The 12,825-nt window shown below is 41.7% G+C and overlaps 2 protein-coding genes across 4 annotated transcripts in view; one reads left to right on the top strand and one right to left on the bottom strand.

Annotated features, from left to right (window-relative positions):
• LOC311129601 (metalloproteinase inhibitor 3-like) overlaps positions 1 to 6,707 on the bottom strand; it is a 19,931-nt gene extending 13,224 nt beyond the window's left edge. For both annotated transcript variants that reach the window (XM_084161944.1, XM_084161943.1), the window contains exon 1: positions 6,423 to 6,707. In XM_084161944.1, the coding sequence (XP_084018070.1) occupies positions 6,423 to 6,552 (130 nt within the window). In that variant the 5' untranslated portion in view covers positions 6,553 to 6,707. The remainder of the gene's footprint in view (positions 1 to 6,422) is intronic.
• Positions 1 to 12,825, top strand: part of syn3 (synapsin III) — a gene marked incomplete at its 3' end in the record, with an annotated part of 141,783 nt that overhangs the window by 82,431 nt on the left and 46,527 nt on the right. The gene's annotated exons all lie outside the window — the stretch shown is intronic.

Below are 12,825 nucleotides of genomic sequence, written 5' to 3' on the forward strand. Positions count from 1 at the left end.
GATGGTAAGAGAGGGAGAGTGAGACTGATTCTGAACATGATCTGACGTTAGTGGAAAACGATGCCACTTAGTATGACACACTCACTGGGTACTCCACTCAAAAAAGAAACTACTCTCTCTATAAGTACTCTTCCTCTTTTCGAGGTGCCAGAGCTGACCTCGCCTGTAGTGGGATTACACTTGACCTGAATAGAAAAGGAATTTCCCACCAGTTCGCCGAAGACATAGAAGCAATTTAGCCAACATGGGATGTGTAGTTCTGATTTAAAAAGTAATGCACTATATAGGGAAGAGGGTACTATTTCAGGACTGCACTGGTGGTTTGAAGTTGCGTGGTCTGGAGAAAAGGGATGGCTTAGATACTCGATATGCCTGTCTCACAGGGTGTACATGTCAAACATGCAGGGAATCTTGCCCCTTTTGACCTATTTTAACAGGAAGAAACACTGACCTTATGGAATGAAGCTGCTTTGATTGCACCGAGCTGATCCCAGATGACATAAAGTTCCTCATAATAGGGGCCCATCTCCCTCTGCCAGTTGGGAAGAGGATTGGGTAGCATAGTAGAGAATAGGATTGGGTTTTGTATGATTGCAACCTATAGTAACTTAGTTAGCAATAGCTCAAAACTACATGTTTCTCCAAGGTTCTTATCCCAGGCCAAGCCACACTTACCCACAGCAGTAATCTTCTATACTGAATCGGTGCATGGTACAAGAATGTGAAGGTCTGCTCCTGACACCTCAGCTCCTTGGGAACGAGGGCCTTGGCCTTGAAGGGATATTAAACTCCAGGGCCAAAGTGTAGCTAGGGCCGACCGAAACGCTAATCTGCTGCATAAAAAGCTTTAGAAAAACAGACTTCCCCTCTCTTCCAATGTGAATGGGCTGTTTCAGTCACCAAGTAAATTGCAGCCCAGTAGGTCTGCTGTGCACAAAAACTCTCTCTCTCTCGCTCGCTCTCTCTCGCTCTCTCAATTCAATTTCAATTTCAATTTATCAAATTCAATTCAATTTAAGAGCTTTATTGGCATGGGAAACATATGTTTACATTGCCAAAGCAAGTGAAATAGATAATAAACAAAAGTGAAATAAACAATTTAAAAAATGAACAGTAAACATTACACTCACAAAAGTTCCAAAACAATAAAGACATTTCAAAAGTCATGTTATGTTCAAATAGTTAAAGTACAAAAGGAAGAAAAAAATTAACATAAATATGGGTTGTATTTACAATGGTGTTTGTTCTTCACTGGTCGCCCTTTTCTTGTGGCAACAGGTCACAAATCTTGCTGCTGTGATGGCACACTGTGATATTTCACCCAATAGATATGGGAGTTTATCAAAATTGGGTTTGTTTTCAAATTCTTTGTGGGTCTGTGTAATCTGAGGAAAATCTCTTCTCTTTCTCTCGTAGCCTACGTATGCAGCAAGAAAAAAATGACAGGAAATGGCTATCCGACTGTTGTCTAGAAATGCAAGGAAGGGTTCATTGAGAGAACGTATATCAGCCGACCTAGTTTAACTCCTTACGCTGCCAGCCAAATGCTATATCATAGCCAGCCGCTGCACTGTTTGCTGATTGCAAAGTTACCCTCAGGTTATTTGGAGTTGGTATTTAACATGTTTTTTCCTCTTTGTTGTATTTTTTTTATATGTATCCTCATTTCCTCAATTCAAGATGTCTGTCTGATTCATCTATTAGGGCGGGTGCTGCTGGTGATTACGGAACAGGGCCTATGAAACAACAGGAGCAGGCTTTGAACTCGCCTCTGGCTCTTAAATTAGGATGATTCATGTTCTACCGTGTCGCCTTTGAAGTTGACAGTGGAAATTAGCCTCTCTCCTCACTCAGCGTTACACCTGAGGGGAGCTTAAGGTCACCATTTGCATTTTAATCCACATATAGATATTCACACTGTGTGTAAACCATAGCCATTTGACCATAGTCCTCAAATAAGAGTCAGCCCTAGGGTTCAATGCAATGTTCATTTTAGCAGCTATTTTAGATTTAGTTTTAGTCCTTAAAATACCTTTTAGTCTTAGTCACATTTTTGTCATTTCATCCTTCGTTAGTTTTAGTTATTATCAGTAGACTAAAACTCTGGACAATTTTAGTCTACTTTTAGTCACAGCCCTTTTAGTCACATAATAGTCAGTGCATTTGTTTCTATTAAATAATTAATATTTACGCTACCTCTAACTTCCATCATGTGCACATTCAGATATCCTTGTCCAACTAGGCCTACTATTCCTTCGTATACCTTAGCTGCCAACATTGCGTGGAGGATTGTATCCAATGCCAGCCATAATTATAGGCTGTCAAGGGGGTAAATAAAAGTGGTTTCCTTGATAAGGGGAGAATTTGAGCTTTACAAAAATGCCAGAAATATTACTGTACTCCTAATATTCAACAAATAGCATTTGTTTTTACCATAGGAAAAAAGCAACCGCAACTCGCATTTGCAGACCACAGCGCGAGAGCGGCAACACCGATGAATGAATAACAGCGCACATGGGAAAATAGAGCTTCTGAAATGATCAAAGCAAAAATAGCCTATATGAAAGTAAGAGAGCGAGAGTAAACATTGAGTACGTGTACATGCACACTAATAATTCGATATTAAACTGATTATAGCAGAAGGCTGAGTATGGCATTAGTCATGTAAACACCTTACTCTGTTTATCCTAATCGGCATAAAGTCATAATCGAAGTAGGCATACGCCGATTAAAACACCTGGTTTTCTGAGTAATCTTTCAAATTATTAGGACAGCAAACAGCTTAATCGGCGTTCCAACGGTGTATTTGATCTGCGCATGTGCCAGCACGAGGTAGCGCAAGCTTCCCTCTTATGCGCGAGTGAAGTGAGTTTGGAAAAACGAAGTATGCATCTTATAAATAGTTTTCACGTACAAACGTTATATGTTTGAACTCCGAATCAAATAGTATTCTCAAAAATAACATGGTCACTGTGGTAGAACGTTTATTTTGATTGCCTATTTTCTGCATTTATCGAAAGTTCCATCAGTAGCCTGATTTCAGATGTGTCCATGTAAACAGGATTATTAGGTAAATGGTTCTTCTTGCAAAGCATGTAAACGTTTTAAATTAACTATTATATTAACCTGACTATCCACAATAATCACAATATTGTGTTCATGTAACCGTGGTCAGTGTTTCTAGTTGAGGTTAGTTATAAGTCAAGTGTCCTGGCTTCGCATCAGTTCAAAAAGATTGACGAGTGACTGAAGTGATCGCCTGGAGCTGTGTGGGACAACTCAATCAGACCGTGCAACTGAAAGATATCAATTCTGCCAATGAAAGGATTGCATTAAATATTCTGCATGCATGCATGCATGTTTAGGATTGGACAAAACAGACAGATGAAAATGAGCTTCACGTCAAATGAAATGTCCATTAGTCTCACGGGGGAAGTCTCGTCACATTTCTGTCAACTAAAATGAAAAGTAATTTGTAATAGTTATAGTTTTTTTCCACAGGGCATCTCGTCTCATTATTGTCATAGTTTTAGTCAGGAAAAATAGGTTGTTGACAAGTATTTTTCGTCATAGTTATTGTTGAGGAAATAAACAGACCATTGAAAGTACTGTTCAAATGAAATGGGGGGGAAAAGATGGGGATAAAGTCCTTCATAGTGAATATTTTGTAAGGTATAGATCTGCATACAGTACGTTTTAGGGGTATCTTGACACTAAGGTTTATCAAAGGTGACATTTTCTTTAAACATTCATCAAACGCCAGTGAAGTGATGCATTGCAAGGCCATGTAAAGCTTTTGGACCTGCGTTTCGTCCCAGAAAATGGACTTGCGCTGTTTTGACAAGACTGCAGCACATGTTTGTTTGAACATGCCCAGGGGACACAAATCAGAATATCCATCATAACTCTAGGTGTTGCCAGGAGATAACTGTTATCCTCCACCGTCCAAATACATCATGTTCATGCCAAACTCCATTTACAGTTGGCTTACAACATGCGCTATCGGAATTTAACATGGGAAATCTTGCCCAAAAATGTCATCAGTTGCATAATAATTATGCAATAAAGTCATCATAAGTTTGCATGTTCATGATAACTGCACTAGATTCCTATCATAACAGAAGCCCAACACTATCTTCATTCACTGTCTCTAACTGAAAGCAATAGCCTTCATTATTGCTCAATGAGCAGAAGATGGATATATGGTCAAATTAATTTGGAAAAAGTGTGCATGTTACTCCAATATAATTTTCTCAAGCTTTGTCCATGGCCAATTGTTCCACTGGGAAAAATAACTCTACAGTTGTGTTATCTACATGATGAAATGTGATCCTGGCATGTTTACAGTGTTGTGTTTTATCAGGACTATAGTTCTGTACACGCTACAGGCATTCGTGACGCACTTCTGGCTGAGCCAAGACCTTGGAAATGGAATTTTGTGGAGCTCACAAGTGCTAACTTGCAGCCAGTGAAGCCAGCCCTAGATTCTGGCCCACTAGATTCTGGCCCCTTGCCAATGGGATGAGCCAACTTAGGGGACATGAAAGGCAGGGTGCCACCTGACTGCTTGCGACACTAACATTTGTACATCTTCAACACAATGGAACCAGGTCACCAACTAGCATAAGCATTGCCCCAGTAATTATAGTTAAATAACATGCAATGCTCATCAATGCTGTTAGAAGCTGAGGAAATGTGTGCATAAATACGTTGGTGTTTGACATGAATGGTCAACCTGCCACTTGCATGAGAGAGTGTTATTTTTGAACAGTTGCCATATGTTGAAAAGTCAACATCGCTTTCTCTCCTCTGACCTCGTCAGGCTTCAATCATAGACTTGGGATCACTGCAGAAGAAACATGACATCTTAGTAGTGTCCTCAACAAGAGCCCGCCCATGGGGCGGAACAGCTCTGCTGTCCTCTTCTCCTCCTCTCCGGGGCATTGGACCACTCTATGCTACCCTAATGGATGTTTGATGTCTGTTTCTGACAAAGCTATCTGTGTGCGTGTGTGTGTGTAGGGATGACTGGTCGAACACACACACACACACACACACACACACACACACACACACTCTGCCTGCTGCCAGCAGTTCCGTTCCACAATACAAAAGAGCTGCACACAGTTCTCCTAATACTGTATATCCCAGTGGACTCTCTCTTTCACTCTACCTTTTCCCTCCTGCTTTAGACCCCGCAACACTTATTAATGCTCAGGCTTATCAAATAATCCCTTACTCCTTTTCAGGAATGAGTCTCCTGCAGCAACAGCGGCGAGCCAGGACCCACCTGGTCTTAACAAGTGTTATCCAATAACACTGCTCAGGTTGGACTGGCATTCCTCGATAAGAACAGCTGACTTCATGTTATTCTGGCATAGTCTGTGAAGGCACGACCCAGTGGTACAACAAGCTTTACAAAGCCACCCTCCTCAGAGCAGGAGACCAAGGAAATCTCAGCTACAAGTGGGTCCGAGGATCAGCTCCACAAGAAAATATATCTAGAATCAACACAGAAAATACCAGTGCACCTAAGTCAATAACCAAGGCTTTATTATACCAATGCTGACTTCATTTCTCTATATCAAATGCCTGAATGGAATGAATCTGCCCCCTATTGGAAAGTAAAGGTGCTTTCGTAGAAGAGCACAAACACTTTGAAGGGCAATGCTATACCAATAGGAGTAGAATTCACAAATTGATTGCAAGAGCACTTGCTTAACATTCCTAGCCAAGTCCTGGCTCTTACATGTTATGGGAAGCCAGACAGAACAGAAGAGCATCCAAGAGCACAAGATCCAAGAACAGTAGCTAGTCTCCACTCCAAATCTGCCATTGGTAACCTCCACACATGGGTGCAATATTCGGTCAGCAGTAAAACCCTTGGCTGGCTACTGTCTGCCTGTTCTGTTCTGGTTTATTGCTCAGCAAGTGGTAATTTAGCTCTGAAAAACATAATGATCAGTGGGACCTGTTTCCATGGATACCGTTCCCGTTAACTCTTCCCTCTCATCAGAGCAAGGGGAAATAAAGTAAAGCTTCCTCTCTCTTGACTCACTAATTTGAGAGATGACGAATTTATTTAGACTACTCAGAAAGCGTGCTGTTGTAGTAAACCGTTAGCCTACGAGCCATCTGATACTTGCAAACTGGTATATTCTGACATTTTTAAACATTCTGTCTGTTTTAAATGGCGTTTTAGGTGATGGTTACATTTTACGCATAACTTTGTTTGGCAGAGATTTACCCATTACGCATAGGTCCCAGACTGAAAGTTGCATCGCTTTGTATTAACAACAGTTTCTTATTCTATTCTATGTATGCAGAATATCACAAAACCACTGCAAAAATACATTTAAATAGAGAAAATATTTTTGTTGGCATAACATATAGTCTATGTGGCCACAAACCATGCGACTTACCTATGTCAGAGTTGCAGTAAGCATCTTGCGGGTGCGACAGAGCACACGAGCAAGCCTCTGTGAGTTCATGAATCTGAAGGCTGCTGAAAACGAACAGCAAGCTGAGCAGTTGGTGACAGAGGGACTGCATTTTCTAGTGCGTGAAATCTCCCTTGTCTGTTTACTTTACAACAAAAAGTTATGTCGCCGAATAGTTATTCAAAGTCTGTCCCGAGTTGAGCTCTTGTCTGCTTCAGTGCGTATGTCCAGCTCTACTCTCACCGTCAGGGTATTGCCTGTCAATGCGCCTCAGAGCGCGAGTCACAAATTACATATAGTGCGGGAGACGCTGGAACGCCACACACTTCGCCAGATTTCGCGGCATAACAGCCAATCACGACTCGAGCCGTCGATGATGTCATCAAGAATAACAGCTGCATGACATATTGGAATTGATTTTACAATGCTTTTCTCTTTTTATTCAAAATATTATTCCCCCCCCCCCCCCCCCCCCGTTTCACTTTTGTCATCCCTAAAACATTCCAGTCTGAGTCAAAACCGCTGGAAATAGCTAATTGAATGGAAAACCATATGAGCCTGATGTAATGATTCATACATACAAGGAGCATTTATTTATTATAATTCATGGGAAACTTGGCACTTAATTGTTGTTAGTCCTTATTACCAAGTTTATAACAGTGAAACAGCAACATGTACAATTAGGTTTCCTTTGAGTGTATCAGAAAGACATGGTTTGGTGTTTTTTCCAGGCTCACCACTATAATGTCCGTTTATGTTCTGTGAACTTCTGTAGCATTTTCTGGTCAGTGATCAAGGCTAAATTCCAGGTAATGGACTCCATTTGTTTACACCTTACCTTTTCATTTAGTCAAAAAAACTTGGCCTCTAGACTGTTTTGCACCTGTTGTATTAAACAGCGTATGCTTATGAATACACCTCTAATGTGAGAACCACAGAACCCTTTTATACCTTTGAAAATACATTCCAAATGACCTCTGAGTATTGGCATTAGTCTCACAACCAGCCTCATTTTCAAAAGCTTCTTATGCTGAAGTTGAGAGAGAGAGAGAACAGTGTTTCTCAAGTGACCCAGTGTGAGCGATGGTAAAATCCTTCACGCTGGCTACAATCTCTAGAATTAGACAAATTAATCAGTTTTCTCTCCCCTCTGTTTTTATTTACACTACCAGTCAAAAGTTTGGACACACCTACTCATTCAAGGGTTTTTCTTTATGTTTTACCATTTTTTACATTGTAGAATAATAGTGAAGACATCAACACTATGAAATAACACATATGGAATCATGTAGTAACCAAAAAAGTGTTAAACAAATCTAAATATATTTAATATTTGAGATTCTTCAAATAGCCACCCTTTGCCTTGATGACAGCTTTGCACACTCTTGACATTCTCTCAACCAGCTTCATGAGGTAGTCACTTGGAATGCATTTCAATTAACAGGTGTGCCTTCTTAAAAGTTAATTTGTGGAATTTCTTTATTTCTTAATGCATTTGAGCCAATCAGTTGTGTTGTGACAAGGTAGGGGGGGTATACAGAAGATAGCCCTATTTGGTAAAAGACCAAGTCCATATGATGGCAAATAATAAGCAAGAGAAACGACAGTATATCATTACTTTAAGACATGAAGGTCAGTCAATACGGAAAATGTCAAGAACTTTGAAAGTTTCTTTAAGTGCAGTCGCAAAAACCATCAAGCGCTATGATGAAACTGGCTCTCATGAGTTACCAGCCTCAGAAATTGCAGTCCAAATAAAGGCTTCACAGAGTTCAAGTAACAGACACATCTCAACATCAACTGTTCAGAGGAGACTGTGTGAATCAGGACTTCATGGTCGAATTGCTGCAAAGAAACTACTACTAAAGGACACCAATAAGAAAAAGAGACTTGTTTGGGCCAAGAAACATGATCAATGGACATTAGACCGGTGGAAATGTGTCCTTTGGTCTGGAGTACAATTTGGAGATTTTTGGTTCCAACTGCTGTGTCTTTGTGAGACGCGGTGTAGGTGAACGGATGATCTCCACATGTGTATTTCCCACCGTAAAGCATGGAGGAGCAGGTGTTATGGTGTGGGTGTGCTTTGCTGGTGACACTGTCTGTGATTTATTTAGAATTCAAGGCACACTTAACCAGCATGGCTACCACAGCATTCTGCAGCGATACGCCATCACATCTGGTTTGGGCTTAGTGGGACTATCATTTGTTTTTCAACAGGACAATGACCCAACACACTTCCAGGCTGTGTAAGGGCTATTTTACCAAGAAGGAGAGTGATAGAGTGCTGCATCAGATGACCTGGCCTCCACAATCCCCCGACCTCAACACAATTGAGATGGTTTGGGATGAGTCGGACCGCAGAGTGAAGGAAAGGCAGCCAACAAGTGCTCAGCATATGTGGGAACTCCTTCAAGACTGTTGGAAAAGCATTCCAGGTGAAGCTGGTTGAGAGAATGCCAAGAGTGTGCAAAGCTGTCATCAAGGCAAAGGCTGGCTATTTTAAGAATCTCAAATATAAAATATATTTTGATTTGTTTAAAACTTTTTTGGTTACTACATGATTATTTCATAGTTTTGATGTCTTTACTATTATTCTACAATGTAGAAAATAGTAAAAAATAAAGAAAAACCCTTGAATGAGTAGGTGTGTCCAAACTTTTGACTGGTACTGTAAGTGTTCAGAAACCTGAGTGGAGATATCGCTGTGTGTGGAGGCTGATCTGTGGAAGGGATAGGGAGCCACATTAGGGGTTAGGGTTGAGAGTTATATAACAAAGCCAGTGTAATCCCAGGCTAATGAACTATGACCCTTTAGCCCCTCTCATTAACACCCTTTTAGAACGCTTTCCATTAACCTCAATAGGAACAGGCCCAGCAGGCAAGGCTGTTGGAAATGACGTCATTACAATCAGTTAACAACCCAGAACTGGTCAAGTATGTTTTATCATGTGTCAAATGTTCATTTGTGCAGTTTCACCTTGTGTTGTGTTATCAGAGGTTTATTCATTTAGCTTATATGGCCCATAAAGACATACAAGTTGTGTGTGCTGCAGTGTATCGCATGCAGTAGGCGTTTGTCCATCTATTTCATTTAACAACAGAAAAACACGAATTTGTTGGCAAACTGTGTCTGTCATACGCAGATCATGTTATGACTGTACAATAAGGGGCACACTGCAAATAAATATTATATTAATGTATTATTTCAGAATTATACCGTTGTTTCCTGATCACAGTTTGCTATATAATCAGCCTGTGTTTGTTCAGGGGTGCATGTACACTACGTATATCCTGTAAATTCTTGGTATCCTTCCTTTAGACATAAATAAACAAGCCGGCTATGTCTAACTTTGGAATGGAATAGAATCAGATGACCACAGCTAAAGTCCAGTTTTATCAGATAGGATTGCACGTCAGAACTTCATGGTGAGCATCCAAAGAAAACAACAGGAGATATGCAAGGCCATTGTTAACCATTAATAACATAACCTCTGTTGAGCCATTGTGTCAGGTTGGAACATGACGGCGTCATCATATTTGTTGCATTACCTTGGTGGGTCAGAGATTGGAGACTTATTAGGTTTCTCTGGGGGGAGGGCAGTTAGCAGTGATGTTTATAATTGTATTTTTAACTGAGCTTCTCAGCTGGATCAGGGTGGTGTCCAACATTTCCGTCTGATGTCCCTGAGGATTCCTCTAACAAATACTCCAATAACCAGATTACGTCACCATGGCCTCGATTTAAGCCACATGACCTCTGTCAATGTAACCTTTTATAGTTATTATCTAACATTTCTGAAGTCACTTTATATAAAAAGATTGTGACAAAAGAGAATGGCATGGGGAGGGAGGCGCAGCCTTGGATGCTCTTTGTGATATCCCTCATGACGTTTCCTTATGACCCCATCTGCCCTTTACACAAAAAACACCATAGGACCTTCTGGAAATGTTGTTGTCCTAAGTAGGCCAACATACTGTAAGCATAATGCAGGCGCAAAGTGCATAATTTCATCTCTAAAAATAGTGCGCTGAGAGGTGTTTGAAGGCATTGTGTGGTTCTGTAATGACAAAAAGGAGCAGGCGGTGACTCAGAGGAAATACTTTTCATGCGACTGACAAGCCGTTAAATAGACACCGGAAGAGGTTAAAGTTGAAAAGATAGGCTCAAGTTTACATTCCACCCCCTAACCAAACAAAATGGCCTGAGTGAATTCACTTTGGCTAACTCACCCACATATACAGTGGCTTTAGACATTGGTAAACATTTCCCCTGCGTGCCAAACAGGCCTGTGAGACTAATAGAGGGTAAGTGAGAGATTATTTAATTGAAACTTCCTGGACGTCTGGTCCTGCAGGTCAAACAAACACCCCATTCAGTCAACTGGGGTCAGACTTCATTTGTGAGTGAAGATATTAGGTGTTGGGCATCAATCTTTAATCTTGGCACCCAGAACAAAATGTCATGCTGGCAGCCTACTCGATATGCCACGAGAGACTACATAATCTTAAATGATGTAGTCGTTGTCCGTTTTTCGCAGTATAAAAGGAAGCCACTTCTTGTGCGATAAAGTCAAGCATTCTATCTCTGATCTGTCAGCACATTGTGATACCCATTGTTTAGATGATTGTGAAGCTGCTCTAGGATCTACGTCTTATCTTCTAGGAGGTCAACTAGGAAACCTGGAAGCATTATCGTGACCCGGAAACGTTTTCATCTCCGTATTTATCAGCAGCTCATTCATCTACACCGCTCTTTAAAACATTTCATCTTCAAAGCAAGATGTCACAGACAGCTCCTTATCTTTTGATGGTTATACCCATTATATCGCTATGGTGAAACCACTGTCAGTTCACTGTTCCCATTAACTAACAGTGAGATTATGGCTATCAGTTCACGTTCAATGGAGACCTCTGACTACTAGGAAAGGGAAACACGTCCCTGACCCTGACCTGTGCTCTCCATCTCACTCACAATGGGACTCCCGCTCCCAGCAGTTAAAGTATGATGAATGGTCAGTGACTTCCGACACGCTAGGGCCAAGTTACAACCACACCGCTTCACTGCTCTGTGCCAGAATCCCTCTTCCCTCCCTTGCATACTGTACAGTAAATATTTGGTGTGCTGTCAAACCGTCAGAGTCAGAGAAACCCCAAAAATTACTATGTAGCATTACTCCATGAGACAATGAGACACCGCACAGCAGTTGGGATACACAGGACGCATGACAGCATGGAAATAGCTCTGTAGAATTCCAAGAGGCTGAGGGAACGCCGGGTAGTTGCGGTAGCAGGCAGTCCTAATGAGAGCACAGTAAAAATGACGTTTCTATTTACTTTGGTCATATAAGGCTGTCTCATTGACTGACCAGTGAAAGGCCTGGGATGTTAGAAATGATTTAGGTTTACCATTCCAATGATCTATGTGCTGTCAAGCTAGAAGATAAACCCGGTAACCGTACACTGTTTTATGAGTTACTGGAATCGCTGTCATTGGCTGTTTATATTGTTTCCTTCCTTCTCATCCTTGCAACATGCCAGGGACACTAAAGCGGAAGGGAAGGGAAAGGGGATACCTAGTCAGTTGCACAACTGAATACAGTCAACCGAAATGTGTCTTCCGCATTTAACCCAACCCCTTCGGGTGCTTATAAGAAATCCCGCTATACCCTCAGACGAACCATCAAACAGGCAAAGCGTCAATACAGGACTAAGATTGAATCCTACTACACCGGCTCTGATGCTCGTCGGATGTGGCAGGGCTTGCAAACTACAAAGGGAAACCCAGCCGCAAGCTGCCCAGTGACGGGAGCCTACCAGACGAACTAAATGCCTTTTATGCTCACTTCGAGGCAAGCAACACTGAAGCATGCAAGAGAGCACCAGCTGTTCTGGACGACTGTGTGATCACGCTCACCGTAGCCGATGTGAGCAAGACCTTTAAACAGGTCAACATTCACAAGGCCGCGGGGCCAGACGGATTACCAGGGCGTGTACTCGGAGCATGCGCGGACCAACTGGCAAGTGTCTTCACTTACATTTTCAACCTCTCCCTGACCGAGTCTGTAATACCCACATGTTTCAAGCAGACCACCATAGTCCCTGTGCCCAAGAATGCGAAGGTAACCTGCCTAAATGACTACCGCCCGTAGCACTCACGTCGGTAGCCATGAAGTGCTTTGAAAGGCTGGTCATGGCTCACATCAACACCATCATCTCGGAAACCCTAGACCCACTCCAATTCGCATACCGCCCCAACAGCTCCACAGATGACGCAATCTCAATCGCACTCCACACTGCCCTTTCCCAACTGGACAAAAGGAACACCTATGTGAGAATGCTGTTCATTGACTACAGCTCAGCGTTCAACACCATAGTGCCCACA

This window comes from Coregonus lavaretus (assembly GCF_964263955.1).
Source record: "Coregonus lavaretus genome assembly, chromosome: 5".
Lineage (NCBI taxonomy): Eukaryota > Metazoa > Chordata > Actinopteri > Salmoniformes > Salmonidae > Coregonus > Coregonus lavaretus.